The sequence below is a fragment of the Borostomias antarcticus genome (genome assembly GCF_949987555.1).
Source record: "Borostomias antarcticus genome assembly, chromosome: 7".
NCBI classification, from domain to species: Eukaryota; Metazoa; Chordata; class Actinopteri; order Stomiiformes; family Stomiidae; genus Borostomias; species Borostomias antarcticus.
The window spans coordinates 28,521,842-28,549,104 of record NC_140240.1 but is presented as its reverse complement, the minus strand read 5'-3'; the positions used below and the strand labels follow the sequence as shown (position 1 = coordinate 28,549,104).

The 27,263-nt window shown below is 46.2% G+C and overlaps 3 protein-coding genes across 4 annotated transcripts; 1 reads left to right on the top strand and 2 right to left on the bottom strand.

Moving 5' to 3' along the window:
* wbp1lb (WW domain binding protein 1-like b) lies at positions 1-15,195 on the bottom strand. The gene is made up of 4 exons (XM_084441446.1): positions 14,969-15,195; positions 5,216-5,318; positions 4,264-4,425; positions 1-3,020 (listed from the first exon to the last, which is right to left on the bottom strand). Exons 1-4 carry the CDS (start codon positions 15,056-15,058, stop codon positions 2,173-2,175), a joined length of 1,203 nt encoding a protein of 400 aa, XP_084297572.1. The 5' UTR covers positions 15,059-15,195; the 3' UTR covers positions 1-2,172.
* Positions 15,196-18,438: 3,243 nt separating this feature from the next.
* On the bottom strand, positions 18,439-24,485 carry poll (polymerase (DNA directed), lambda). Of its 2 annotated transcripts, none has more exons than XM_084441144.1 (9): positions 24,460-24,485; positions 24,102-24,234; positions 23,530-23,827; positions 22,582-22,717; positions 22,156-22,470; positions 21,366-21,539; positions 21,037-21,165; positions 19,530-19,698; positions 18,439-19,087 (listed from the first exon to the last, which is right to left on the bottom strand). In XM_084441144.1, the coding sequence occupies exons 2-9, from the start codon at positions 24,211-24,213 to the stop codon at positions 18,723-18,725; spliced, it is 1,698 nt and encodes a 565-aa protein (XP_084297270.1). In that variant the 5' UTR covers positions 24,214-24,234; positions 24,460-24,485; the 3' UTR covers positions 18,439-18,722. The 2 variants fall into 2 exon arrangements, with proteins under 2 accessions (XP_084297270.1, XP_084297271.1); XM_084441145.1 differs by having other exon boundaries at positions 22,582-22,714.
* A 253-nt stretch (positions 24,486-24,738) lies between these two features.
* On the top strand, positions 24,739-27,205 carry dpcd (deleted in primary ciliary dyskinesia homolog (mouse)). Its single transcript, XM_084440903.1, has 6 exons — positions 24,739-24,810; positions 25,049-25,129; positions 25,230-25,354; positions 25,535-25,668; positions 25,894-25,996; positions 26,834-27,205. Exons 1-6 carry the CDS (start codon positions 24,747-24,749, stop codon positions 26,936-26,938), a joined length of 612 nt encoding a protein of 203 aa, XP_084297029.1. The 5' UTR covers positions 24,739-24,746; the 3' UTR covers positions 26,939-27,205.
* The last annotated feature ends 58 nt before the right edge of the window (positions 27,206-27,263 follow it).

The following is a 27,263-nucleotide window of genomic DNA, read 5'->3' as shown; positions in this document are numbered from 1 at the left end:
TGATGAATGGCTTATGAACAGAACACAAGGAAATGTGCAAGACCACCTTGCTGCCTTGTGGGAAACCAAAAACGAAAAAAGAAAAAAAAGAAAGAAAAAAACCCATTTCTCTATAACTGTAATTAACCCAGGAGAGAAATAATTAGAATCATTCAATGTCTAGAATGCAAATGAACTGGCATGTTTGTTGACAGATTCAAGAAGCTTATTTGGTTTATAATAAGAGTCACAGAATATTGTACACAATTTTCCAATAAAGTGGTTTCAAAAGCTTTGAAGTGAATTGACAAGGCATCCGTTGATATGCAGAAAAGCTTATAAAACCTTATATGTACCACAATCATAGGATATTATTTTAATACAAAAGGCATTTATATGCAAAGTACTTACAAATTTAAGCCTATTCAGCTCAGATGTGGGTGAGAATGAAGCAAAACTCCTCTATCTTTTTTTTTAAATCACATGAAATAAAATGCACCAACCAGTGAAATATACTGTATTATTTCTGCTGGAAAACAGCCATTTTGTATCAATTGTCTGCCACAACACAGCTTTCCTTCAGGGAGGTGGTGTGTTTGCGAGTGGGTGTTTTTTTACATAAATGTCTGTGCTTTGTAGGCATTGCAGTGCTCCAGGGATGGAAGCTAGTCACAAAATACTCCACCACAGATACTGTATAATAAGGCTGGAAACGTTAGCCTAAGGCTTATACAATGTAATTCAACGCTTCAGAAGAATCATTGGACCACTCGGGCCATGAGCTTCAAAACCATTTAAATGGGTGTTTACTTACATAAAATGTTTATACCTTGATTCAATTCCAATATAGCTTGTGAGTGTGTTGGTAGTGCCTATGAGGGTAGCAACATAAATTCACTGAATCCAAGTTACATTTCACCAACGCACATTGTTTTGGTTTTCAAAAACGTAACTCTTTTAGGTTTTTTGTACCCGTTTTCTCCTACGGCCCTGGGAATTTCATTAAAGCACAATCATGAGTAAAGCTAGGCCTGTAACTGCCCTCACAAACATTCAACGTTTTTTTTTGAGAGATACAATCATTAATTCAATATTTCAAACTAACTAGCTCTGCGAGGAAGGACCAATCACGTCCTTGAACCTGATAAGAGGACCAATCACGTCCTTGAACCTGATGAGAGGACCAATCACGTCCTTGACAGGGGTCCACATAGCGACACACACGGTTTCCCATGTTCCGTAGCATTTCACCTCGACACAGCGGAAAACAAAACAAACATAATGGATTTGGTGTAAATTACGACTGGATTTGTTGATAATTGGATTTTGGATGCGTTGATTTATCTCTTTTTCAGTTATAACTCCATTAGAGTTAAACATTTATGTGCAAAATAAGAATCGCTTCATAGAAAGAACTTGGAAACGCACTTAATATTCCTCCTCAATGCAAACGAGGGGAAGAGTTTTTTTTCCTCTTTTTTACCCACAAAGCCTTTCTCTGTGACATCAGTGCTGTCCTGCTTGTCCCTGTACAGTATGAAATTGCATAAGCGCACGTTGTGACGGCCCGCGCTCCACCACTCCTGCCCCAGCGTGCGTTTGTCCGGAACGTTCCCCCCCGCCCGCCCACAACCGCACAGGAAGCAGCTGTGATTGGTCGAAAGGTAACATACCGGCGTGAGTGTGTGTATGTGTGTGTGTGTATGTGTGTATGGCATACTCCCCTTAAATGGCCAATCAAGACAGTGCAGCAGTCTGTAACGCCGTCTCTCCGGCTTCCTCGGGGCGAACAGAGACGAGAGGAAGAGGAGGAGGACGAAGAAGGAGGGGGACGAAGGAGGAGGGGGACGAAGGAGGAGGGGACACGGACGCGTAGTTACGTATGGAGCCTGTGGCGCGGGAAGGGTCGTTTCTTTGTCTCCTCGTGATGCAGTAAGGCGGCCATGACGCTATGGCTGAGGGGCCTTCGAAAGTGCAGACTCATCCTCGCCACCCACATCACCACAGACCAACACACACACACACACACACACACACACACACACACACACACACACACACACACACATACAGTAGTCTTACACACACACACACACTCTTCGTCCTGACTCCTGCTCCCGTCTCTCAATTATTTTTCTCTCGTGTTTTCTCCCCTCGGTGGAGGCTAGAGCGGCTAGCTTAGCATCGCTAACCTCAGCCCTGGGGCTCGGCGCTGTTGCCGTGGTGAGGCCCCTCCTGCTCGCCGATGGCGTGGAGGACGAGGCACACGGGCGGCGGCGGTGGCGACGGGGGCGGGCGCTCCACCGCCTCCGCCGGCGCCCGCTCCTCCTCCTCCTCCTTCTCCTCCTCCCCCGGCAGGGAGCGATGGCCGCAGCCGTCGCAGAAGTCCCCCGCTTCACCTTCCTCCTCCTCTTCCTCCTCCTCCTCCTCCCTCTCGCAGCTCAGCAGGCTCTCCAGCTCCCTCAGCTCGTTCTCCTCCGGGCTCCGCCCCCCTCCCCTCCCCCCTCCTCCTCCTCCTCGGCCGCACACGCACACCTCGATCCCCGAGTCCCCCGTGAACCTCCGCCGCCTCCCGCCGCCGCCCCTCTCCTTGTCCTCCGGCCCCGTCGCACGCCCCCCCCCTCCTCCCCCGCACCCCTCCGCCGGGTCTCCGGGCGGCGGCTCCTTGCCCCTCTTCTCCGGCCCCTCCGGGGTCAGCTCGCCTCGGGGTCCCTCCGGCGCCGGCGCGTCCCCGCCCGCCGGGGGCGGGGCCTCGGCCGGGGACTTATCGTCCGGCTTGTGCCTGTAGGAGCCTATCGTGATGCCCGCCGGGCGCCGCGCTGGCGCCTCCTCCGCGCCGGGCCGGGAGCAGAGCGTGTCGGAGACGGCGGCCACCGGAGCGGCGGTCTGGACGGAGAGGCAGTGACCGTCTGTCTGGTCGGGGGCCAGGGGCCCGGAGGTCGGCGAGGGGCCCGTGTGCAGGGCGCTGTAGGGCGGGGGAGGGGTGGGCGGCCGGTTCACCACCTCCTCGTAGTCGGGGAGGAGGTAGTTGGGGAGGAACCCTGGAAGGAGAGGAGAGAGATGAGGGATGTTGCGCTCACGGATGCTGAGATGTTGTTATTCTTGCACTTTGCCTTCAGCACTAGATTACGCTCGTAAGTTAGTTTTAGAAAGGAGACGCACTTGTGAGTTCTGGGAAGTCGTAGTACTTTGGCTTTTCCGATGCAATTATTTTAAGTCGCTTTAGATAAAAGCGTCAGTTAAATGACTGTAATGTAATGCGATGGATGAGGGGATTATTCACAGGAAACACTCATAAAACCGTAGCCTGGCTTCGCCAGACCCAATTCGCGAAAACGCGAAGGGTCTCGAAACTTGCGGTTACCGACGGGCGCAGATCAAAACGACTCTGGACGCGATTGACAGACCTACAACCAATCAGCGGAAACGCCTCTACGGCGCTCCTCTGTTCCGTCATCTTATTAAACCCGCCCCATATTAGATAAACTGTTGTGATTGGCTCCAACCAATCTGATCTGCGGAGTGAAATCAAATGTGAACTTGCGAGATCAGGCTGGCGAGGCCAGGCTATATAAACCCATGTTAGCAGGCGACCAACGTCTGCGTCATTCCGTGCCCCAAAAAAAGCAGGCCGAACACCCCGTCAGAGAAACTGTTATCAACCGAGCGGCTAGCGGCCTGTCGACAAAAAAGCGGCCATCTTGAAACAGGAAACACCCCAGGGCTGTAACAAGCACACTCCCTGGGGGAGGGGGGGGGGGGGGGGGACACACAGATTACAATGAGGGGATGAGATACATCACATCACAGGGGACGGAGCGGGAAGTGAAGGTTTCTGGGTCATGTTGCTGAGAGCCTGAACGACGCACAGTGGCGGGAAACGTTGGCGTGGCATCGAGGAAGCCGGCGTGGTTTCCTGTAAAACTGGGGCACCTAAACAGGGTTCGGTCCGTAGCTGAAACATAACCCCCCCCTCCCTTGCCTCCGTCTCTCGGGACTAACAAAGCAGCACAGCAGACGCGGATAGCGACGGTTGGCGGTTTGCGATTGGTGACCGGCTGGTGACAGCCACAATGGAACTGTTAGAAACAGCAGCTTTAGCTTAGCCGCCAGACATAACCACCTCTGCTAAACGCTTGTCTGTGGAGTCGGCTACTCTAGCTTATTACCAAACCGAGCGCCACCAAGCCAGCTTCAGGAGAAGGGGGACCTCTATGAAAACACCGGTGAGGCGTGCGGACTCTACAACGCTTGGCGGGGGGTTGTGGCAGAGTCGTTCCTTACTGAAGTAGAAGGGCACGGAGCTGTAGTTGTGGGCCTCTCGGTAGGCGATGAGGTTGATCTCGTGTTGCCGCTGCTGCTGGTGGAGCCGGTGTTTGGTCCGGCGGTGGTGACACACGCAGCAGCAGCTCAGGATGAAGATGATGACCCACACCAGCCAGAACCCTGGAGGAGAAACACACGCACACGAAGATGATGGCCCACACCAGCCAGAACCCTGGAGGAGAAACACACGCACACGAAGATGATGGCCCACGCCATCCAGAACCCTACGAACATGATGGCTCACAGCAGCCAGTGGGAGGGGAGGAGGAGGAGGAGGAGGAGGTCGAAGGGGACGGCACCTCCTCAAAGTTCTCAGTGAACATATGGAGTGAGAACTTCAAAGGACGTCTGAACGCGGGTGTCGGGGGCGAGGCGGCCTTACACCACAGCTCGTAGTAGTACTTACACCACAGCTCGTAGGAGTACTTACACCACAGCTCGTAGTAGTACTTACACCACAGCTCGTAGGAGTACTTACACCACAGCTCGTAGTAGTACTTACACCACAGCTCGTAGTAGTACTTACACTACAGCTCGTAGTAGTACTTACACCACAGCTCGTAGTAGTACTTACACCACAGCTCGTAGGAGTACTTACACCACAGCTCGTAGTAGTACTTACACCACAGCTCGTAGTAGTACTTACACCACAGCTCGTAGTAGTACTTACACCACAGCTCGTAGTAGTACTTACACCACAGCTCGTAGTAGTACTTACACCACAGCTCGTAGTAGTACTTACACCACAGCTCGTAGTAGTACTTACACCACAGCTCGTAGTAGTACTTACACCACAGCTCGTAGTAGTACTTACACCACAGCTCGTAGTAGTACTTACACCACAGCTCGTAGGAGTACTTACACCACAGCTCGTAGGAGTACTTACACCACAGCTCGTAGGAGTACTTACACCACAGCTCGTAGTAGTAGCTGCAGCACTGGGACTCGCCGCAGCAGTGGCCCGACAGACACACCCAGCTCTGGTTGTTGGCGCCTTCGCAGCGTGTCAGGCTCTGGAAGACAAGAGAAGAAGACACGGGGTAAGAGAAGAAGTAGACAGTAAGAGAAGAAGAAGACAGGGTAAGAGAAGAGGAAGACAGGTTAAGAGAAGAAGAAGACAGGGTAAGAGAAGAAGTAGACAGTAAGAGAAGAAGAAGACAGGGTAAGAGAAGAAGAAGACAGAGTAAGAGAAGAAGTAGACAGTAAGAGAAGAGGAAGACAGGGTAAGAGAAGAAGAAGACAGGGTACGAGAAGAAGAAGACAAAGAGAAGAAGAAGACAGGGTAAGAGAAGAAGAAGACAGGGTAAGAGAAGAAGAAGACAGTAAGAGAAGAAGAAGACAGGGTAAGAGAAGAAGAAGACAGGGTAAGAGAAGAAGAAGACAGGGTAAGAGAAGAAGAAGACAGAGTAAGAGAAGAAGAAGACAATAAGAGAAGAAGAAGACAGTAAGAGAAGAAGAAGACAGGGTAAAAGATGAAGAAGACAGGGTAAGAGAAGAAGAAGACAGGGTAAGAGAAGAAGACAGAGTAAGAGAAGAATAAGACAGTAAGAGAAGAAGAAGACAGGGTAAGAGAAGAAGAAGACAGTAAGAGAAGAAGAAGACAGTAAGAGAAGAAGAAGACAGGGTAAGAGAAGAAGAAGACAGAGTAAGAGAAGAAGAAGACAATAAGAGAAGAAGAAGACAGTAAGAGAAGAAGAAGACAGGGTAAAAGATGAAGAAGACAGGGTAAGAGAAGAAGAAGACAGGGTAAGAGAAGAAGACAGAGTAAGAGAAGAATAAGACAGTAAGAGAAGAAGAAGACAGGGTAAGAGAAGAAGAAGACAGTAAGAGAAGAAGAAGACAGTAAGAGAAGAAGAAGACAGGTTAAGAGAAGAAGAAGACAGGGTAAGAGAAGAAGAAGACAGTAAGAGAAGAAGAAGACAGGGTACGAGAAGAAGAAGACAAAGAGAAGAAGAAGACAGAGTAAGAGAAGAAGAAGACAGGATAAGAGAAGAAGAAGACAGGGTAAGAGAAGAAGACAGGATAAGAGAAGAAGAAGACAAAGAGAAGAAGAAGACAGGGTAAGAGAAGAAGACAGGGTAAGAGAAGAAGACAGTAAGAGAAGAAGAAGACAGTAAGAGAAGAAGAAGACAGAGTAAGAGAAGAAGAAGACAGGATAAGAGAAGAAGAAGACAGGGTTAGAGAAGAAGAAGACAGAGTAAGAGAAGAAGAAGACAGGATAAGAGAAGAAGAAGACAGGGTAAGAGAAGAAGAAGACAGGGTAAGAGAAGAAGAAGACAGGGTAAGAGAAGAAGAAGACAAAGAGAAGAAGAAGACAGAGTAAGAGAAGAAGAAGACAGTAAGAGAAGAAGAAGACAGGGTAAGAGATGAAGAAGACAGGGTAAGAGAAGAAGAAGACAGGGTAAGAGAAGAAGAAGACAGGGTACGAGAAGAAGAAGACAAAGAGAAGAAGAAGACAGGGTAAGAGAAGAAGAAGACAGGGTAAGAGAAGAAGAAGACAGGGTAAGAGAAGAAGAAGACAGGGTAAGAGAAGAAGAAGACAGGGTAAGAGAAGAAGTAGACAGTAAGAGAAGAAGAAGACAGGGTAAGAGAAGAAGAAGACAGAGTAAGAGAAGAAGTAGACAGTAAGAGAAGAAGAAGACAGGGTAAGAGAAGAAGACAGGGTAAGAGAAGAAGAAGACAGTAAGAGAAGAAGAAGACAGTAAGAGAAGAAGAAGACAGTAAGAGAAGAAGAAGACAGGGTACGAGAAGAAGAAGACAGGGTTAGAGAAGAAGAAGACAGTAAGAGAAGAAGAAGACAGTAAGAGAAGAAGAAGACAGGGTACGAGAAGAAGAAGACAAAGAGAAGAAGAAGACAGGGTAAGAGAAGAAGAAGACAGGGTAAGAGAAGAAGAAGACAGTAAGAGAAGAAGAAGACAGGGTAAGAGAAGAAGAAGACAGGGTAAGAGAAGAAGAAGACAGTAAGAGAAGAAGAAGACAGGGTAAGAGAAGAAGAAGACAGGGTTAGAGAAGAAGAAGACAGGGTAAGAGAAGAAGAAGACAGGGTAAGAGAAGAAGAAGACAGGGTAAGAGAAGAAGAAGACAGGGTAAGAGAAGAAGAAGACAGGGTAAGAGAAGAAGAAGACAGGGTAAGAGAAGAAGAAGACAGAGTAAGAGAAGAAGAAGACAGGGTAAGAGAAGAAGTAGACAGTAAGAGAAGAAGAAGACAGGGTAAGAGAAGAAGTAGACAGTAAGAGAAGAAGAAGACAGAGTAAGAGAAGAAGTAGACAGTAAGAGAAGAAGAAGACAGGGTAAGAGAAGAAGAAGACAGGGTAAGAGAAGAAGAAGACAGGGTAAGAGAAGAAGAAGACAGGGTAAGAGAAGAATAAGACAGGGTAAGAGAAGAAGAAGACAGGGTAAGAGAAGAAGAAGACAGAGTAAGAGAAGAAGTAGACAGTAAGAGAAGAAGAAGACAGGGTAAGAGAAGAAGAAGACAGGGTAAGAGAAGAAGAAGACAGGGTAAGAGAAGAAGAAGACAGAGTAAGAGAAGAAGTAGACAGTAAGAGAAGAAGAAGACAGGGTAAGAGAAGAAGAAGACAGGGTAAGAGAAGAAGAAGACAGAGTAAGAGAAGAAGTAGACAGTAAGAGAAGAAGAAGACAGGGTAAGAGAAGAAGAAGACAGGGTAAGAGAAGAAGAAGACAGGGTAAGAGAAGAAGAAGACAGGGTAAGAGAAGAAGAAGACAGGGTAAGAGAAGAAGAAGACAGGTTAAGAGAAGAAGAAGACAGGGTAAGAGAAGAAGAAGACAGGTTAAGAGAAGAAGAAGACAGGGTAAGAGAAGAAGAAGACAGGGTAAGAGAAGAAGAAGACAGGTTAAGAGAAGAAGAAGACAGGGTAAGAGAAGAAGAAGACAGGGTAAGAGAAGAAGAAGACAGTAAGAGAAGAAGAAGACAGAGTAAGAGAAGAAGAAGACAGGTTAAGAGAAGAAGAAGACAGGGTAAGAGAAGAAGAAGACAGGGTAAGAGAAGAAGAAGACAGGGTAAGAGAAGAAGAAGACAGGGTAAGAGAAGAAGAAGACAGAGTAAGAGAAGAAGAAGACAGGGTAAGAGAAGAAGAAGACAGGTTAAGAGAAGAAGAAGACAGGGTAAGAGAAGAAGAAGACAGGTTAAGAGAAGAAGAAGACAGGGTAAGAGAAGAAGAAGACAGGGTAAGAGAAGAAGAAGACAGAGTAAGAGAAGAAGAAGACAGGGTAAGAGAAGAAGAAGACAGAGTAAGAGAAGAAGAAGACAGTAAGAGAAGAAGAAGACAGGGTAAGAGAAGAAGAAGACAGTAAGAGAAGAAGACAGTAAGAGAAGAAGAAGACAGAGTAAGAAGAGAAGAAGACAGGGTAAGAGAAGAAGACAGGGTAAGAGAAGAAGACAGGGTAAGAGAAGAAGAAGACAGGGTAAGAGAAGAAGAAGACAGGGTAAGAGAAGAAGAAGACAGAGTAAGAGAAGAAGAAGACAGGGTAAGAGAAGAAGAAGACAGAGTAAGAGAAGAAGAAGACAGTAAGAGAAGAAGAAGACAGGGTAAGAGAAGAAGAAGACAGTAAGAGAAGAAGAAGACAGTAAGAGAAGAAGAAGACAGAGTAAGAAGAGAAGAAGAAGACACAGGGTAAGAGAAGAAGAAGACAGGGTAAGAGAAGAAGAAGACAGGGTAAGAGAAGAAGAAGACAGGGTAAGAGAAGAAGAAGACAGGGTAAGAGAAGAGGAAGATAGGGTAAGAGAAGAAGAAGTCAGAATAAGTGAAGAAGAAGACAGGGTAAGAGAAGAAGAAGACACAGGTTAAGAGAAGAAGAAGTCAGAATAAGTGAAGAAGAAGACAGGGTAAGAGAAGAAGAAGTCAGAATAAGTGAAGAAGAAGACAGGTTAAAGCTGCAGTACAAAGCAACAGCGGGTCTCAGAGTCCTGGTGGGACATCTGAACACCACACACACAGACAGTAGTATTATTATGATTCCATGCATCTTCGCGGAAAGTTACGTCTATGCTCATGCTTTAGAGAAAATGAATGTGTCTTACAAACAAGAAAAACCAAGTAGGCGAAACAGACACACAAGCGCAGTGTGGTCGGGACGAACGGGAAGTTAGCCCATCTAGTCTAGCCCAAAGGGGGCAGGAAGGGTTAAATGCCAGCCACTTAGAAAAGGCTCGTCTCCGTCATCCGTCATCGTCCCGGTGTCCCTGACGCTGGTGCTAAGCTGCTGGAAAGTCATTAGTGTCCAGCGCTCATATTTCTGCCCCACTTATCATCGGGTCAGGATTAGGCCAGGAGGCAGAACCGTGGGTGCCATGTAGATCCAGCACTTAGGCGAAACCAATATTGACGTTTTCTCCCAAATCAGGTAATACGCTGAGAGATTTGGCATGGGCCTATAATCTAAGAATGTGCCTCGTACGCGCAAATAAATCAATACGGTTTCTCCCCCTAATGTCTCAACGAAAATCCATACTTTTTCAGTCAGTCAGTCAGTCAGTCAGTCAGTCAGTCAGTCAGTCAGTCAGTCAGTCAGTCAGTAATGTCCACTGAAATGACAATCAGCAGGACATTGATTCAGACACACAGAGGCGTTTTATCAATCCAGAGTTTACTAAACAAAGCGTTGCCTCAGTCGTGCTCAATACATACACATACTGTATCATCAGCAATCACAAAAGTCAGTCATTCAAGTCACAAATAAAACAATAAGCAAAGCCCCCCCCCCCCCCCCCCCCCCCAAGATAAAGAACAGGTCAAAACCGGCGCCGGGACGGTAAAGAACGCAATCAAATACTTCTCCTGAAGGTATGGATTTCCCATCGAGACACGATTTCCTTAACATTTGGATAAAGAGATAAGGCTGTGTTAAGGTTCTAAAGGTCCTGTACCGTACCGCTGCTGTGTTCAGATGGTAGGGCATGGTGTGCTAGAGGTCCTACAGGTACATGGAGGTCATTTCAACCCAAGGGTCATTAATATCCACAGAACGAAAGTTAAAAAGAACGCCTTTTCTCTTTCTCTTTCTCTCTCTCTCTCACACACACACACGGACAAACAAAGATTTCTCCACGGAAATTTCCAAGCAGCAGCAGTGTGGTGCGAGTTGCTAGCCAGAGCACTTCATGGTAATGAGGACCCCCCTCTGTATTCAAAGTGGCAGACTGAGAGAGAGGGAGAGAGAGAGAGAGTGTATGTGTGTGTGTGTGTGTGTGTGTGTGTGTGTGTGTCGGAGGGAGGACAGTAACACAGGAATGACGAGCAGCCCACACTAGCAGCCCACACACCCACCTCCAGGCCTATAAGATCGGAATTCTCACACGTATCGAAAGCTATCTTGCCGCCGACTCCTCCTCGGGAACAAACAAGTTAAAACAAAACCCCTTTTTCCTGCCGTTCCTTTCTCAGAATCTTATCAAGCCCCCCCCCCCCCCAAAAGCTGCTATACTCAACAACAACCACCCCATTTGGACTGATGGTACTGTAATGAAAACATGATGTTCTCTTCCGTTCTTTGGCTTGGACCACTCGGGTTGTTCCTCGAACTCAACATTCTCTCCTCTTGGAAAGCTCAGGCCTTTTCTCACCGCAGGAGATCCAAACAACAAGGAACTAGTGACTTGTTTACCCCACACAACAGGCCCCGCGGCCGGACAACAGGCCCCGCGGCCGGACCGCAGGTGCGCAACACCGCCAGAGTTGGGTGATACTGACCGGCTGGCCGGTCCAGACCACAAACTAAAACGAAAACGGAGAGATACGTTGTTTAGGCAGCTTTTCTGAGGGAACCCGGCTAGGATCTGTGGAGCACTAAGGTCAGGATTGAAGTTCCGGCAAGGGCCGAGCAGCCTTGTGGGCGTTTGAGCTTCTGCAGAGAAGAGCTCTGTTTAATCAAATTCTATACCCCGAACCATAGATGCAAAGCTAAGGAGGTGAAGCTCTCTCCTCTCTCTCCCCCCTTCTGTCCGACACCTGGCGGTGACCCGGCGAAGAATCTCGCCCGACGGGATTCCTAAGCCTCCCGAGCGACAGACAGGACGAGCCGTGGCGCTCGGGCTACGGCGGTACGGGATTACGTCCGGGTCGGGTTACAGTGCCAGAACCCGGGCGTATTAGAAATTAATCAAACCTAAAACAGGACATAATGGGCAGCTGCTGAAAAGACCGGACGAGGGGATACCGGCTCGGCAGCTCGGCTTGACTGTCGAACATTGTTCTCCCGGACTTCGGCTCAAACGCTGAGCGCACATCTGATACGGGGATTGGATAGCGCGTATGGGCTTATGTAATAAAGACCATCCTTGTCCCCGTAGAGAGAAGGGTATCTAGGGCTGGCCTACTGTGAATGGCGGTGCTGGGGGTGTCTTTGGCCATCTGCTACAACGCACACTCTAAAAAGATGGGTTAAAAACAAGTGATGTTGAATTCTAACATCTATTGAGAGGGATAACACATGTTGTGTCCATTTTGACACAGTCAGTGTGTGAGACACTTTAACACAGATTGTGTCAAGTAAACACACGTGTCATATTAACAAGTTTACGCTGATAGTGGCCATGCTAAACATTTTTGGCAATGCGAAAATATTTGACGTCTCTTTTTAGAGTGCACCTGCTCGACGTTTGTCGAACTGTGTAAAACAATACTACAGCCAGTCAATCACGGCCCCTGACTCAAGTGATGTTCAGCGTTGTACTCGAGTTCGACTTGGGTCATGACTCGACTTGAACTTGGACTTGATAGACTGCTAGACTACAGATAGTAAATTGCCAGATTCGAACCTTATGTCTAGGAGTGAGGAATTAAACAGTGCTGATATTGTAAGGACAAGCAATAACAAGAACTCCAATGTAGCTGTACTGGTTATGACAAATAAACTTTATGTTCTGTTCTATTCTGATGACTTGGACTCAAGCATTGATAGTATTCAGACTCGGGTGTAGGACACGAGGACTCTTCTCAGTCTATTTCCCCACCTCTTTTCACAACACTCCTCTTAGTATCAGTTCTCTATTTCCATGGGTTTGTTTCAAACAAGCGTCATCATATCGTAGCATCTCATGATCTTACCACATCAATACATTTGTTTTATTTGACTGCCAGAGTGGAAAACTGGAGCCCCTCTAGGAACTCATAACTCGGACTAGGGTAATGGGGATTTGACTCGGACTAGGGTATTGGGTATTTGACTCGGACTAGGGTAATGGGGATTTGACTCGGACTAGGGTAATGGGGATTTGACTCGGACTAGGGTATTGGGTATTTGACTCGAATTCGGGTATTGGGGATTTGACTCGGACTAGGGTATTGGGGTTTTGACTCGGACTAGGGTAATGGGTATTTGACTCGGGGCTCTTCTTTGGTGACTTAGGTTTGGACTTGGACCCCGAACAGTGGGGACTCGAGACTTGACTTGGACTTGAGATTTAGTGACTCGACAGAGATATAAGTAGTGTTTTTCTTGGCCACGCCTATCCCATCTTTCCCATAGACCAACGCGGTGCTGCCACAGACACACAAGAAACAGCTGTAAAACTCCAGCTCTTGGTCGCTTCAGAGAGTTTTTGACTGAGTGACAACCAGAAAATGTTCCCTTTCATTCCACAGACGTTTTTTTCCCCACATACATCTGGGAAAAAATCTTATTGACCCCATGGGACGCACAAGCTTGGCCACTACACCCAAACTGCCTCACAACCCAGAGCTGTTCCTCAAGAGATATCTTTGTCTGTAAAAATCGCTGGCATTTTGCTTTCCCTTCTTGATGACACAGACCTAGGCCTAACTGGGAACAAAAAAGATGCAGCTCAGCATACAAGAAAAATGTTTGTCCTAATTAACCAACTCAAGGCTGCACCTAGTAACAGGAACAAAACAGGGATGCTACCACATTCACACCAACTCCCACACATTCCAGAAGATTCCTCACAAGGATTTAAGGATGTGCTCCCACAAGTTAATGAATAACAGTGACTCTTGTGCGATGAGTAATCTCACTTTGCCAGTGACAAGGAAGTTTGTGAAAAGTCTCGGCCACGATTCTAGGTTTAGAACAATGGGCTAAAACAATCTTATCCTGCGCTTTGATTTACTGGTCACTCACTCTAGCCTAATACTGTACATTCAGATTAAGCATGACAAATTGTCATGGAAGGTTCAAAGTGTAGCAACAGAGAGAACCTGTCGTCTGAGGGGCCCTCGGTGAGGGCCTCCTCTCTTCTCCGCGCGTAGGTCTTCAAACTATCTGCACTGACCTCATGTATTGCAGCTCTCCCCTGAAAGCACATTTGAGACAAGGTGTCCACCACATCTAGCCTAGCCTCCAATCGGTCTGGGATACATCGACCTCATTGCCTGGACAACTGTTGACTGCTCGCAATCACTCGTTACTGAAGCTGCGCTGGCAACGTAGTGTCACAGCCTGAGGGCCAAACAAAGCCCCTGTTGTTTCTGTATCTGGGGTGGGGGGTGGGGGGGCAGAGGATTCTACCTTATGATAAACGGAAGTGAATAGTTTTTCCTAAAAGGAACTATAGATAACATTTTTATGTTGACAAATCACTTAAAAAAGTTTTATATTTTTTTTATTAACAAGGCTTGTGGGCCAATACCGCTCCTGATAACTCCCTACACAGAGATACCACAGGGTACCCACGTCGTACTATTGGCTCACCAGCCTTGTTAGAGATGGAAACCAAATCTCAGACCATCAGACAGAGATAAACACGGACCAGTCAATAAAAAATAAAAAATTTTTTTTTTTAAAAAAAGTCTCCACTTTACTAAAAGCTCTGTGGATGTATTATTTTATGTGTATACATAAACATGTTATCTATAGCACCTTTAAATGAACTTTAGACTTTAGAACAGATTTTGTTCGATTATTCTTTTGTGTGAACCTTGTGCAGGGGGATCATAAAATGCATGTCAGCCTATGGACTGATCTAGACCAGAGAGATAACGCGTAGCTATACAATCATTTTATCAGTGTCAGAGTGGGACAACGTCTGATTACTGGGAAATCATATAATGAGGATACTGCACCCAAGTTAGTTAGACAGCAACGTTACTGGCCACAGGATATGGCATGATAGCAATCAAGTATCTTGAAGTTAACTTTACACTGATGGCTGACATGATTCTACACAGCAGATCAAATCCCCCAGCTAGGGAGCTGCTAGCTGTGCAGTATGTTAGCCCGGCCTGTTTTGATAGCACAATCTGATCATCATCTCGAGATGGAAATCCAATTTGACAACTGTCAAGAGAGACACCGTAACTTGCTAGCGACTATGTGCGTTACCTGCATAACAAGCAATTGCTGTCTGAAATGTAAAAGTATATTTTAGCGAGCAGTGAGCCACAAATGTAGGGCTAGCTACCTTAGCTATAGGGTACTTCCGTCAACAACAACTAGCTGTGTAGCATTAGCATCTTGCTGGACAGCTCGGGTGAAGTTGAAGAGCACTGAAGTTAGCTGCTAACAAGCTTGATGGGTTGCTGGCTACCAACACGTCTAACTGACTAGCTTGACAGATATATCTACTTGAGACTATGCAGGCAGCCAATAGTCCAGCTTGTCAAACTGACAAGACAATGCAAAGTTAGTTAGATTCACATGCATAATCCAAACAAGGAACTAGGCACGGTGGTAACGAGATCAATCTTACCTTGTCTGTCGCTGCTTCGGTCGGGCTGACAGGAGCGACAACGTGCAAAAACAATCCCATTTTAAGAGCTGTACATACAGCCTCTCCCATGCCTCCAACTATCTAGTAAACATGTGGAAAACCATAGGCGTTTAACTTTCTTGCTCGCTGGCAAACCGTAAGAGAATCTGGAATAACTACCCGGACGCACTGTAAGGCCACCGCACGCACCGCCTCCTTGCTGGGGTGTAATTGGACATTTCAAGGAGGCACAACATTGGCGCAACTGGTTGCTCTCGGGTGATCCAGCTGTTACACAAGCCGCTCCTTCGACCGGGGACTCCGGCTGCGCTGGGTGTGGCGTCGTCACCTCTTGGTCCATGTGCGCAACGTGATGGGGGTCGAGTTGCGTTGCTCACCACTCACTCATGCCGGAGCCAATCACACAGCGGTGCGCTTACAGAGCTCCGCCAATCACACAGCGGTGCGCTTCCAGAGCTTCGCCAATCACACAGCGGTGCGCTTACAGAGCTTCGCCAATCACACAGCGGTGCGCTTACAGAGCTTCGCCAATCACACAGCGATGCGCTTCCAGAGCTTCGCCAATCACACAGCGGTGCGCTTACAGAGCTTCGCCAATCACACAGCGGTGCGCTTCCAGAGCTTCGCCAATCACACAGTGGTGTGCTTCCAGAGCTTCGCCAATCACACAGCGGTGCGCTTCCAGAGCTTCGCCAATCACACAGTGGTGTGCTTCCAGAGCTTCGCCAATCACACAGCGATGCGCTTCCAGAGCTTCGCCAATCACACAGCAATGCGCTTCCAGAGCTTCGCCAATCACACAGCGGTGCGCTTACAGAGCTTCGCCAATCACACAGCGGTGCGCTTCCAGAGCTTCGCCAATCACACAGCGATGCGCTTCCAGAGCTTCGCCAATCACACAGCGGTGCGCCTCTGGAGCGAGGACACGTCCGAAGCTGACCGATAACCAGGCCAGGTCAAGCCTGGCTTAGGTGCGAGGCTGACTTGTTTCTGTTCAGGACTGGTAGGAAGGAAGCTAGTCATGCCACTGAAATAGCTGTGAATTGAAATTACATGAAATAATGTCTGATAAATTAAGATGGGTCTTGACGCCTGGACAAATCAGTTCCAATGCTTCCAATGCTAATCCAGCACAATGAGAGCAGGATAGCCAGTTAGCTCATGGGCTCACAACAACTAGCAGCAGCGTTAGGGGAAAAGGGGAAAATCATGTTTAGCCCTGTTTTAAGGTTACTTATGATCATATACAATGGTTCAGATCAAAAAGTTGACAATACTAGCTCTTTTGAGAAACTCTGATAATTGCTCTATCACCTTTTTGGTCATACAATGGATGTGGGTGGGCACCTTGAAAAATCATTAAAAAAAACATGTTAAACTCAATTTCAAAGACAAGACCGTAAGTAGTTCCGCTTCCTGAATCCCCTCTGTGGATTGATCTACACATCCACAACGGTCACGTCAATACAAGTCAATGGATTTCATAAAATGATCAATAAAACCCTACAGGATTCATACTTTGCGGCGAATTTGATGTCAGAACACCAACGGACACCAATTACCCCCTCGGTGAGCTTCTTGTCTTTGAAACCGAGAGTTTAACATGTTTTTGAATGATTTTTCAAGGTGCCCACCCACATCCATTGTATGACCAAAACGGTGGTAGAGCAATTATCAACTTTCTCAAAAGTGCTAGTTTTGTCAACTTCTTGATCTGAACCATTGTATATCATCATAAGTAACCTTAAAACAGGGCTAAACATGATTTTTCCCTTTACTATTCCTTTAATGGTAGCGGTCAGTGGCTAAAGCAGTTACACTGATGATTCCTGTAACGTTAGCTATTTTGCTGTAATTGGTCCAACTTCTGTTTCTGGACAAAGGTAAGGGATAAACCCAGATAACACAAGGCTAGTGGACCTACAGCGGGTCCCCGTTGGATGAGCTGGCGGACCTCTGACTGAATCTGCTGGCGGGTTCCTGGCCATTTGTGGTGAATAAGTAGACCAAGACAGTGGGTTATCTGGACATCTACTTGATTGAGTCAGCAGGTAGAAAAGTTGTTTGTAGTTAAGTGTTAATAGGCCTCCTTTTACTATATATATATATATATATATATATATATATATATATATATATATATACATATATATATACATACATACATATATGATCTTGATATTATATTGAAATATGAAAGTAAAGTTAAGAATTTGCCCTTAGAAGTAAATTGTAATTAAAATGGTTCTTAGCTAAGTAACCTAAGTGTAGGCAGACCTGAAAGCCCAATCGTAATAATATCACAATTGAACAGTTCTAAACATAGTACTGAACAGAATAGGTAATACTCAAGTCTTGATTGAAACTTTTCCTAAATGCTTTATTAAACGTACAGACATACACATTAAAAGTAGCCATAAGTTGTTATTTTGCATGTGCTCTCAGGACATGTTGTGGTTGTGTCCATCTTTGTAAAGAAGAGAGGCATGTAATGCACATGTAAATGTGCATAGAAGTAAAAAAAAAAAAAAAAAAATCTGGTATATACATATAGACAGTGTTGTTTTGAAGAAAAAAAAGGAAAACATCTTCAGGATTCATTTGTAGTGTTGATAGTTGATGAAGTTGATAGTAATTACTGACACATATTGTAGGTATAATTTCAAAATAGGAGTATTTCAAATGTTCAATTACTGCACATAAATTCAATAACTGACATACAACCAACAGGTAACCACATTTTTACATAGCTTCTATAACATCCAGTGACAAAAAACTGTCCACACCACGAATGTTTTGAACCACAAATTTTGTGGGTTTTGAACTCACACGTTTAGCATGAGAGATGAGCTCCTTAACCACTAGGCCACCAGAGCTCTTGAAAATCAATGGTGTCATAGTCTTTTGTTTTGATGTTCTGGGACCACTGCCTCTTGTGGTAGCAAGATAGAACTGCAGGTCAACAATGGACGGGAGCTGCAGGTCAAAAGGGAAGGGAGGGAGGAACAACCCGACATTCGCTCTTCTTGGTGCGATGGCTTACGCCTCGCACAAAAAGGCCTATCAACACTGGGACTAAAAGTTCTGGGGACTTCTAATAAAAGGCTAACCTGATATAAGACAGGATTGTCAACTCGTTACACTCCATTGAGAACTTCAAGAACCAGTCATCTCCGGAGTGGGTGGATTAGAACATCTAGACCCAGGCTAATAAAAGGCCTCATTGGGACTAAAAGTTCTGGGGACTTTTCGGTGGGAAAGCACTAAATATATGTGACACAGAGCGAAACCAACAGTACCCAGCCTGGCCTCTCCATCTTTTGGTCTGATATTATCTTCCAAAGCTTCATACAAGAAGGGCTTTAAAAAAAAAAACAGAGTCCAGACAGAAGCTCCTCAGAGATGAAGATAACACACTTGTTAAAAGTCCAACAACCAAGTCTATGCCATTAAAGTCAAGTGTTTTTATTATCATTGTGATTCATTCAACTCCAAGCAGCAAACATGCATCATATTGTAGGTGTTTCCCTTTAAAATGAGATGATTTCCAATATTTATATCTCACATGGCAAATGTTCTCATAAAAACATGGCCGCCGGATGTTCCACACTGTCATTCGTAACACCCGACGCCATTATTATAATCATCATCATGATCATCAATTTTCAGTAAAAACAGACTATTTTAATACCCTTTATTTTATCAAAGGGTTAAAACCATGAGAGGACTACCATCACCAATCCCTCTCTTGTGGCTCCCTGAAGGGTATCCCCAGATGGGTGAAGACGTCCTTCTCGGCGGGGGTGGGCAGCGGCGTCCCCTCGTACACCTTCAGGCTACCCCGGCGCAGAACGTCCCCGTTGAGCGAGTGCTCCGATAGGCTCATGCTCTTGGTCTTCGCCAGCGCCCTCATGGAGCGGTTGAAGTGGGCGGAGCCGGTGAAGTACAGGAGGGCGCAGGCGAACTCGCCGTGGGGCACCACGATGATGTCCAGGCGGCGGTGGCGGCGCTGGGAGGGTCCGGGCAGACGGCACACGCCCATGTACTTCTTCTGCTCGCCGTTCTCCTCGTGGCTCACCAGGTCGTCCGTCAGGAAGCCTGAGCGGAAATAACCGGAGCGCAGTCTGAGTTTGTTTCTGGGATTAGCGACAAATACCTGTAGTTGATAGACTGTGAGGATATTTTACAGAAACAGGTGGTAGAGTGTCATAGAATAGAAAAGTATACAACACATGGTGAGGGGAAACTCCTTTCCACCAATCCCCCCCCCAAAGAACATCATCAAATCAAAACAAACTTTATTTGTATAGCGCATTTCATACACAGAGGTAACACAATGCGCTTTAGAGAGCAATGGGAGGGGGGGGCATAGGTCCCACCCCTACATATTCCATAGGGAAGCAAAAAAAAAACAGTTTCACCCGGGGGCCAGAAAAGTGAGCTGTAGAAATTCCTCCCTGACCTCTCTCAACATCAAATGATCTGACTTCATCAACAGTTTCTAAATCGGTCAGTGTCCAGTATTTGGCCGACGCCTCACCGCTCTGATGGAGGATCTGCAGCACTTTGCCGAAGATGCCCTTGTGGGACCTCCCGTCCGGGTGGGAGATGAGGACGTCCACGTCTCCGCACGTCGCCTTCCCCCGCCGGTACGAGCCGCACGCCATCGCCACCAGACCAGGGTCCACCGACTGGACCGCCTCCTGCACCTAGACGTCCCCCACACACAGGAATGCACAGTTTAGCATGTATGTGAACTATTTAAGACTACTAAACTGCTACGCCAATTGTAACAAAGTAGTATATTTGTACTATGTTAGTACAGTACAGTATGTTAGTACATACTAGGGCTGTCAAAAAAAAATTGAAGTTCGAAAAAAATTAGAATATCTTTTTTTTAAAGTTCGAACCTAAATTTGATAGTTCAAATATTGTAATATTAATAAATAATATTATTTATCAAAAATTATCGAAAAAGGACAGTTAACACCTCAGCGAGGGGTAACAGTGTTCACAGTACAATATTACAGTCAAGGGTTATTTTATTAGGCTATTATATTCATGAAAAATCTTCTTTTTTTTTATACATATAAATTCGAATATCGTTCGAACTCTACTGAATTAATTCGAATATATTTGAACTCAATTTTATGGCACTTTTGACAGCCCTAGTACATACATGTATTATACCACTGATATATTGCAATGGTTTATCCATTTATAAAGTTATTATTATATTATATAAATATTTCATCAGAAAGAATGTTAAATGTAGTAGTTGTTAGTTGGTTATTAGTTCTCCTCCTTAACAGTTCATTAATAGTTCACATTACATTACATTACCGTCATTTAGCTGATGCTTTTATCCAAAGCGACTTACGATAATTGCATTTAACGTAGGAAAAGCTAATGTACCTCTGGCCCTGAAACTGAATGGTACTTCTCCCGCTCTAAATCGGAAAAGCAAACTGTTTATTTTGTAAATCCCCTATTGGCCAAAAAAGCAAGGATCCACCTCATAGGAGAGGGACAGGAGGCAGGCAGGCACTACATATTATTTTGACAAGCCAGGAGAGGAGGACACATGCTATAGTCATCTCTCTAATCTTTCTATCTGGCACCCGCCCCCCCCCCACCCCCCAACCCCCACGGCGGAAAGGGGGAATCGGAGTAACACTATATGCAAACAACTGGCTTTGTACCCGGCCACCATGTATCTGGTCTGACTTATGAGCGCGGCGAGTTCCAAGAGCAGTATCCCTCCCTATGGGAGGAGGTGCTCTGAACGCACGCTGTCTGCTTTCTCCATCACCCCTGCTTCTTCCCAGGGGCCCGGGCAAACCTAAAATCATACCCCCACCCACCCCCCACACACACACACGCCCAAAAGCACTTTGCCTTTCAAGTACTCTTGTTCACGAGGGGCCGGAGTGGAGCTTCTTGCATCGGGCGCCGCTGGATGTATGTAACGGATGTGATGGACAGAACTCAAGGCCTGTTCGGCTTGATGCTTAAAAGAATGTTAAGCGGGTTACAAGTCGCGCTACCGTTTTCTCAATGGCGGCCGCCTCCTCTCTGGGCATCCGGTCCAGGAAGTCGCCGTAGTGTTTCAGGCCGATCTTCTGAACGTGGTTCAGGTTGGCCTTCGTGTGGATGTCCTCCAGATTACGGAATCCCTAGCAAGGATAAATCAACGTACACTTTTAACGTCCTATCAGATCAAATCATTTTATGTCATCGCACACCTCAATGACCACACACTCCGGAATACTCATAGAGCGCTCGTTAAAATCGTGTAGTGCTTTGTGACATACAAAAGAAACACTGTTTTGTTAAAGCGGATGTTGTCGATAAAGTTTTGCAGTTTTTTTTTTACCTGCTGGTACCACTGCTGGGCGGTCTTGGCGCCCGCCCCCCAGATGTTGGTGAACAGCTCCAGGACGGGCACGGCCTCGCCCATGTGGTCCAGCTTGCGGAGGTGCCCGCTCTCCATGATCTCCTCGATCTTGTCCGCCATGCGCTTCCCGATGCCCGGGATCCTACACGCCTCCTGGAATCGAATCGGATATTTGATTTGTTTTTATTTCAACAATAAAGAAGGGTCCGCACTCAAAACTATGTTTATGCTCTTTTAATTCATAATGGTGGACAGACCTGACAGACGCGTTTCGGCTCTGCCTTCTTCAGTGTTTAGCCTCGCATCTGTCAGGTCTGTCCACCATTATGAATTAAAAGAGCATAAACATAGTTTTGAGTGCGGACCCTTCTTTATTGTTGATCAAGGTTTTTGTATATTGGTCCTGCACCGGTTCTGAGCGCTGTGGCCCCGATTATTATCAAATTTGTTTTTATTTCACCTTTATTAATCCAGGGGAACCCATAGGTCCCATTGTCGATGATGCCCTGGTTACACAGCATTAAAAACAGCAACATGTACAAAAGTCAATAAATATCCCGTTCAGGATTGATGTTTAAATCCGGCCTAAACGTCAAATCTTGTCTATTCCTGACCATACAATAAACCTACCATAACCAACCAGCAAGGTACGACCCTCCATCAACTTTACACTTAAACCTTGTATGAAACGACTATAGTCATTGATTCATTCCGCAGCACAGACGACAAGATGGCCAAGCTTCATCGCCCACTAGGTGGCGCAGCCCACCTGGTATGACGTGATGGGCTTGTGGTAGCTCTTAAGGGCGTTGACCGCCTTGGAGTAGCCCAGCGCTCGCCACCTGTCCCCCTGGTGCGTGTAGGCCTTGGCCAGGACCTCCAGTTTGTCCGTGATGTGTTTGTTATGGTTGTCGTTCTTGCACTGGGAGGACTGGGCGCACACCCACTTCTCCGAGACGGGGGGGTGGTCTTCGGCGCTGGGGACGGGGGTCTCGTCTTTGGGGTGATGGCCGCTGATCAGTGCCTCCAGATCACTCTGGGATACTCCATACTCGTCTCTCAGGTGATCTTTAGTGTCTGGGACCTAGGAAAGGGGAGGAGAGAGGAGAGGAGGCCAGAAGACAGGGAGGTAGGGATGAATTAATGTTTCTGTAATGCAAAGTTTTATGTGTACGCGGGCCTCTCGACCGCCTACCGTCGCCGCTGCCGACTCGTCCGGTTGGGTTTCCTCGGCGACCGGCTCCTTGACGCCGTGTGTGGCGGTGGAGGGCGCGCTGAGAAGCACGTCTGCTTTGACGTCAACATGAGGTGTTTCGGTTTCTGACTTTCTTCTAGCACAGAGAGAAGGTGATTAGTATTTCCTCTCCCACGCAACCCATTGCAGTAGTTCGCTCCTTACAGTCCTGTTGAGAACGGCCAACAACGTTGGAGGAGTTACCGCTCTCCGGACGAGTTACCGCTATCCACAGTCCCAGCTGAGGAAAAACGGGTAAATCAAATATCTCTTTCTCTAGTCGGCAACGAAAAGCTCGTTGAATAAGTGTCGCAGAGAAATTCCAAAGGTACTCACAGTTGCATGAGGATTTCGGGAACAGTGTGATTTTGAAAGCTTGGCGTTGCTACTAAATATTTTTAACTATTTTCTGAAAAAATCTTAAGTAGCGAGCCATCTTCTTCTGCATTTGTATGCCATAGCGAGCGTTGATGGCTACCCATGGCACAAACGAAGAAGAAGACCAGACATTTTTTGGGCAAAAGTTGACAAGTTTTTCCAGAAAATTATTAAAAATATTTATTAGCAACGCTGATCTTTCAAAACCACTCACTGTGTTCCCGAAACCCTCATGAAACAGCTTTACATTGACTTTAAGACTCTGTAGACTTTTACCTATATTCTTCACTGTCAGTGTTTCTCTGCAGAGATATTTTATTGACCCTTTTTCCTATGCTGGGGCAAGGGACTGTGGACACGGAGAGCGGTAGCTAGTGGAACACTGTTGGCTGTTCCCAACAGGACCAAAAGGGGCTACAGTGTGTAGTAATGAGACAACATCAAGCCACACATTCATACTGACACACCGCTTGAGCATATGACAGAAGAACAATAGTGTTTGTAGGAAATCTCCTACAATAACTTACTAACCTGTCTAGGGTGAGCAGGCTGTAGTCTGTAGTGTCCAGTAGCCGTTTCTCAGCGATGCAGGAGCTCAGCCAGGTGCACTTCACCAGAAGAACTCCAGGGGGCAGAATGTCTACTTTCAGCAGGCGGAGGGCCCTGTCTCTGTCCACGCTGTCGTCCACAACCACATGAGTGACGCTGGGACAGAGAGAGCCCTCAGTCTGTCCCCCGTTCTGGATGATCTGCTTCTGAAAGATCTGACATCTGGAATTCCCTATGCTGGCTGGGAGGATGAACGCCGTGACACCCTGGAAAACACGCCCTGCAAGGAGGAGAGGGCAATGTCTTGCTTGCCTTGATTTTTTGATAATCAACATCAGACAGGAGGCAGGTATTTAGTCTCTATTGGCTGATCTGATAATTAATCACTGCTAATCTGATCATTAATCTAATTTATCCCCTCTCTCTCTCACTCTCTCTCTCTCTCTCTCTCTCTCTCTCTCTCACACACACACACACACACACACACACACACACACACACACACACACACACACACACACACACACACACAGAGCGATTGATTGAAGTGGTACCCGTCAAAGTGGTTTCATCAGACTTCTTCTTGAGTATGGGTGCATCTTTCCCCTCCCTGGCGATCGCCCGTTTCACCTTTGGGAAAGCTTTCACGATTCCACGAGGTTCCATGTCGACGGGGAAAGGGGAGCCCTTCAAAAAAGAAATCGCCTTTATTAAACTGACACTGTGACTGCTCTTCACAACTAGCTACTGTAGCTAGCCGTTTCAGCGAGCTCACAATAATACAAGACATTTAAATGGTACCGGACTATCATATTTCATTTGATCCACGGAGTCTAAAGTTGCGTTTCACAATGCATGGCGATTTCAACCAACATTTGACATGCATTCGTATCACAAATGCATATATCTTACCCCTTTGGGGACGACCAAAAACACAAATCAAAAGTCTGCCTAAAAAAAAAACTTCCGGGTCAATTGTGATGTTTTTTTTTTACGATTTCTAAGAAAACTCATCCCAAGATATCGTTTCATTTTTAGATGGTTTATAGCTTAACTCTCATTTGAAAGTTTTAATTTGTGAAATATTTCAGAGAATAAAATCCATGAGAAATATGCATATTATTAGGAATGACCTCGGTTACCGTGGCTACACGTGCTGTTTCAGGAAGTGGGCGTTCTGGCAACAAACAGTCAGCATCATGGCTGTGCAGAGCTGGACGGATCTCTTACAAGCGTCAAAGAAAACAGCTCTCATTCACGACGGTCAGTGCATTTCATAGTTTGTAACTATCGGTCATAGCTTGTGTTACTTTATTGTCGGTATTTTGCGTCTCCAGCTAGCTACTGATTGTTAGCAAGCGAGTTAGCAACAGCTAGGCCAGCCATTGTAACTCTTCATTGGGGAACCCTGTAGCTACAGTATTATCAGTTTATCTAATTAATGTTAACTACCTAATGACCCATCTTTTGATTTATTTGATATGTTTTCATCTCTCTTTAGGGAAAAGGAAGATCCACTACCTCTTTACAGATGGGAAGGAGATGGCAGAGGAGTACGACGTGAAAACAGATGACTTGATTGGTAAACAAGCCAATGCACACTTTGGGTGTTTGCAATCTTCTGGTTATGTTATGGCATTTACCTCTTAAAAACATTCTAACGGCTTTGTCCATCTTTTCAGTAAGAAAATGGCGTTCAAAAGACACTCTGGGTGCCCAGGGAACATGGCAGGTAGAAGTGGGCGAGCCAGTACTGACAACGACTGCCACTTTGGAATCAGACGTTATAAAGGAGAACTGCTCGAATGTGAGTTTTCACATGGATGGTTCACTCACTTGCCTAACCCTTATTTCAAATTAAAACACGTATCCACAACGCATATCCATCATTACAAGATATTAAGTGTTGCTCTTTGATTATAGCTGTTCAACAGCAGTATGATATATAGATTTATGGGTGGTGTGAATCGGACTTGTGTTTTCACAGCCTGTCTTCATGCGGAAAGACACCAAGACCAGTTTCCAGTGGAGAGTCCGGAATCTTCCGTATCCCAAAGACGTCTACAACCTGTCAGTGGAACCTACTGAACGATGCTGCGTCATACGAACAACAAACAAAAAGTACACATGTTTTGTCTACTATCTACTACTATTGTCTTTCTGACTTCAAATTACTTGTTCATTATATTAATTCATATATCATTGTTTTGACTTTTCGCCTTGAAACAGTAAAATCGAAAACTGTGTAGTGTTGTTCTTTCTCCCATAGGGGGCGCCGTTGGCAAGATATTCATCTCTTGCCCTGTCAGTACTCATTCACATTCACTCACTGCATTGTCCTTCCAGGTACTACAAGAAGTTCAATATCCCAGACCTGGACCGTTGTGAGCTGCCACTGGACAGTTCTGCTCTCAGCTTCGCCCATGCCAACAACACGTTGATCGTCAGCGTGAGTCCTCACAACCGCCGTGAAAAAACACCGACACATCTTCAGACCTGGGTGAAATACATAAACTGTAAAGAATAAAAAAGAATGCTACCTTGGCTAAGTTGGCTCAAAATATATATTTAAAACGGAGAGGTGCTCAATGCGAAGTGGGGTTATTGTCCATATAAGAGAGTAAGCTAAGGATTAGCCTACTAAAAAACTCCAAGGCACTAAATCTCCAGGATAAAAAAGCCTTCATTCTTTTGGCTCTACCATAATATGGAACTCAAATAAGTATTTAATGTGCATTTTGATTTACTCAAGTATGTGCTACAGGCGTACATGTTAAACAAAATGTGTGCAGAGGCAGATAGAAAACAAAACATGACGAACACAACCCCAAAACATGACACAAACAACCCCAAAACATGACGAACACAACCCCAAAACATGACAAACACAACCCCAAAACAAACTTCCTGGACGACGTTTCCGAGATGTTTTCTGGGAGCGCGCGTTCACCATTTAACCGAGGTAGGTACAGCACGCACTCATATCAAGCGCTTATTAACTCTGCCTCGGATCTCATCTCAAACCCCCGGGGGATTGAATCACTGAATGTGGCTGAGTAACAGCTGCAGTACAGTATCGAGCCGTTAATGATTGACCACTTTAATATCTCTATCCTAATTGGTGATATTTGATTTCTTCTGGCATGCGTTATCCACCTCCAGTCTAAACATGATTGCTGTAAAGGATGTGCATTGGGAGAGGGGGCGGAGGGGGGGGGGGGGGGTCAGGGGGCTGTTGAAGTAATTACTCTACCCTGTTTTTTTTTTTTCTTCTTTTCCTTCTCAGTACAAGAAGCCTAAGGAGATCTTAACCCTTGAACACGAGCTACTGCGGGAGGTGAAGGCGCTGAAGGGGACGAACGAAGGCGACGTCGACTGCAAAACCCAGTGAGGACGAGCCGACCTGGCGGAGACGCACGGCCCCGAAGAGACTCGGATCGAGGGACGGCTAGTCCGGTCGTTATTAGCTGATACGCAGTGCGCTTGTCGTGCTGCACGCGGCATCTGATCCACGATCTGGGCTTTTCCGTGGGGGCCGTCGCGAGAGAAGACCTCAGCGCAGTGTGCCTCGTCCGTGCTTTAATGGGGGTTATTATGTTTAACTAATTTGAGTCTCTTGGACGGAGCCAACAGATTACTGCAAGAGAGCTCTCTCTGATTACTTGCTACAGCTTCTGTTTCTTCTGTTTCTAGTTTTCAACTTGTTCTAAAAAGAA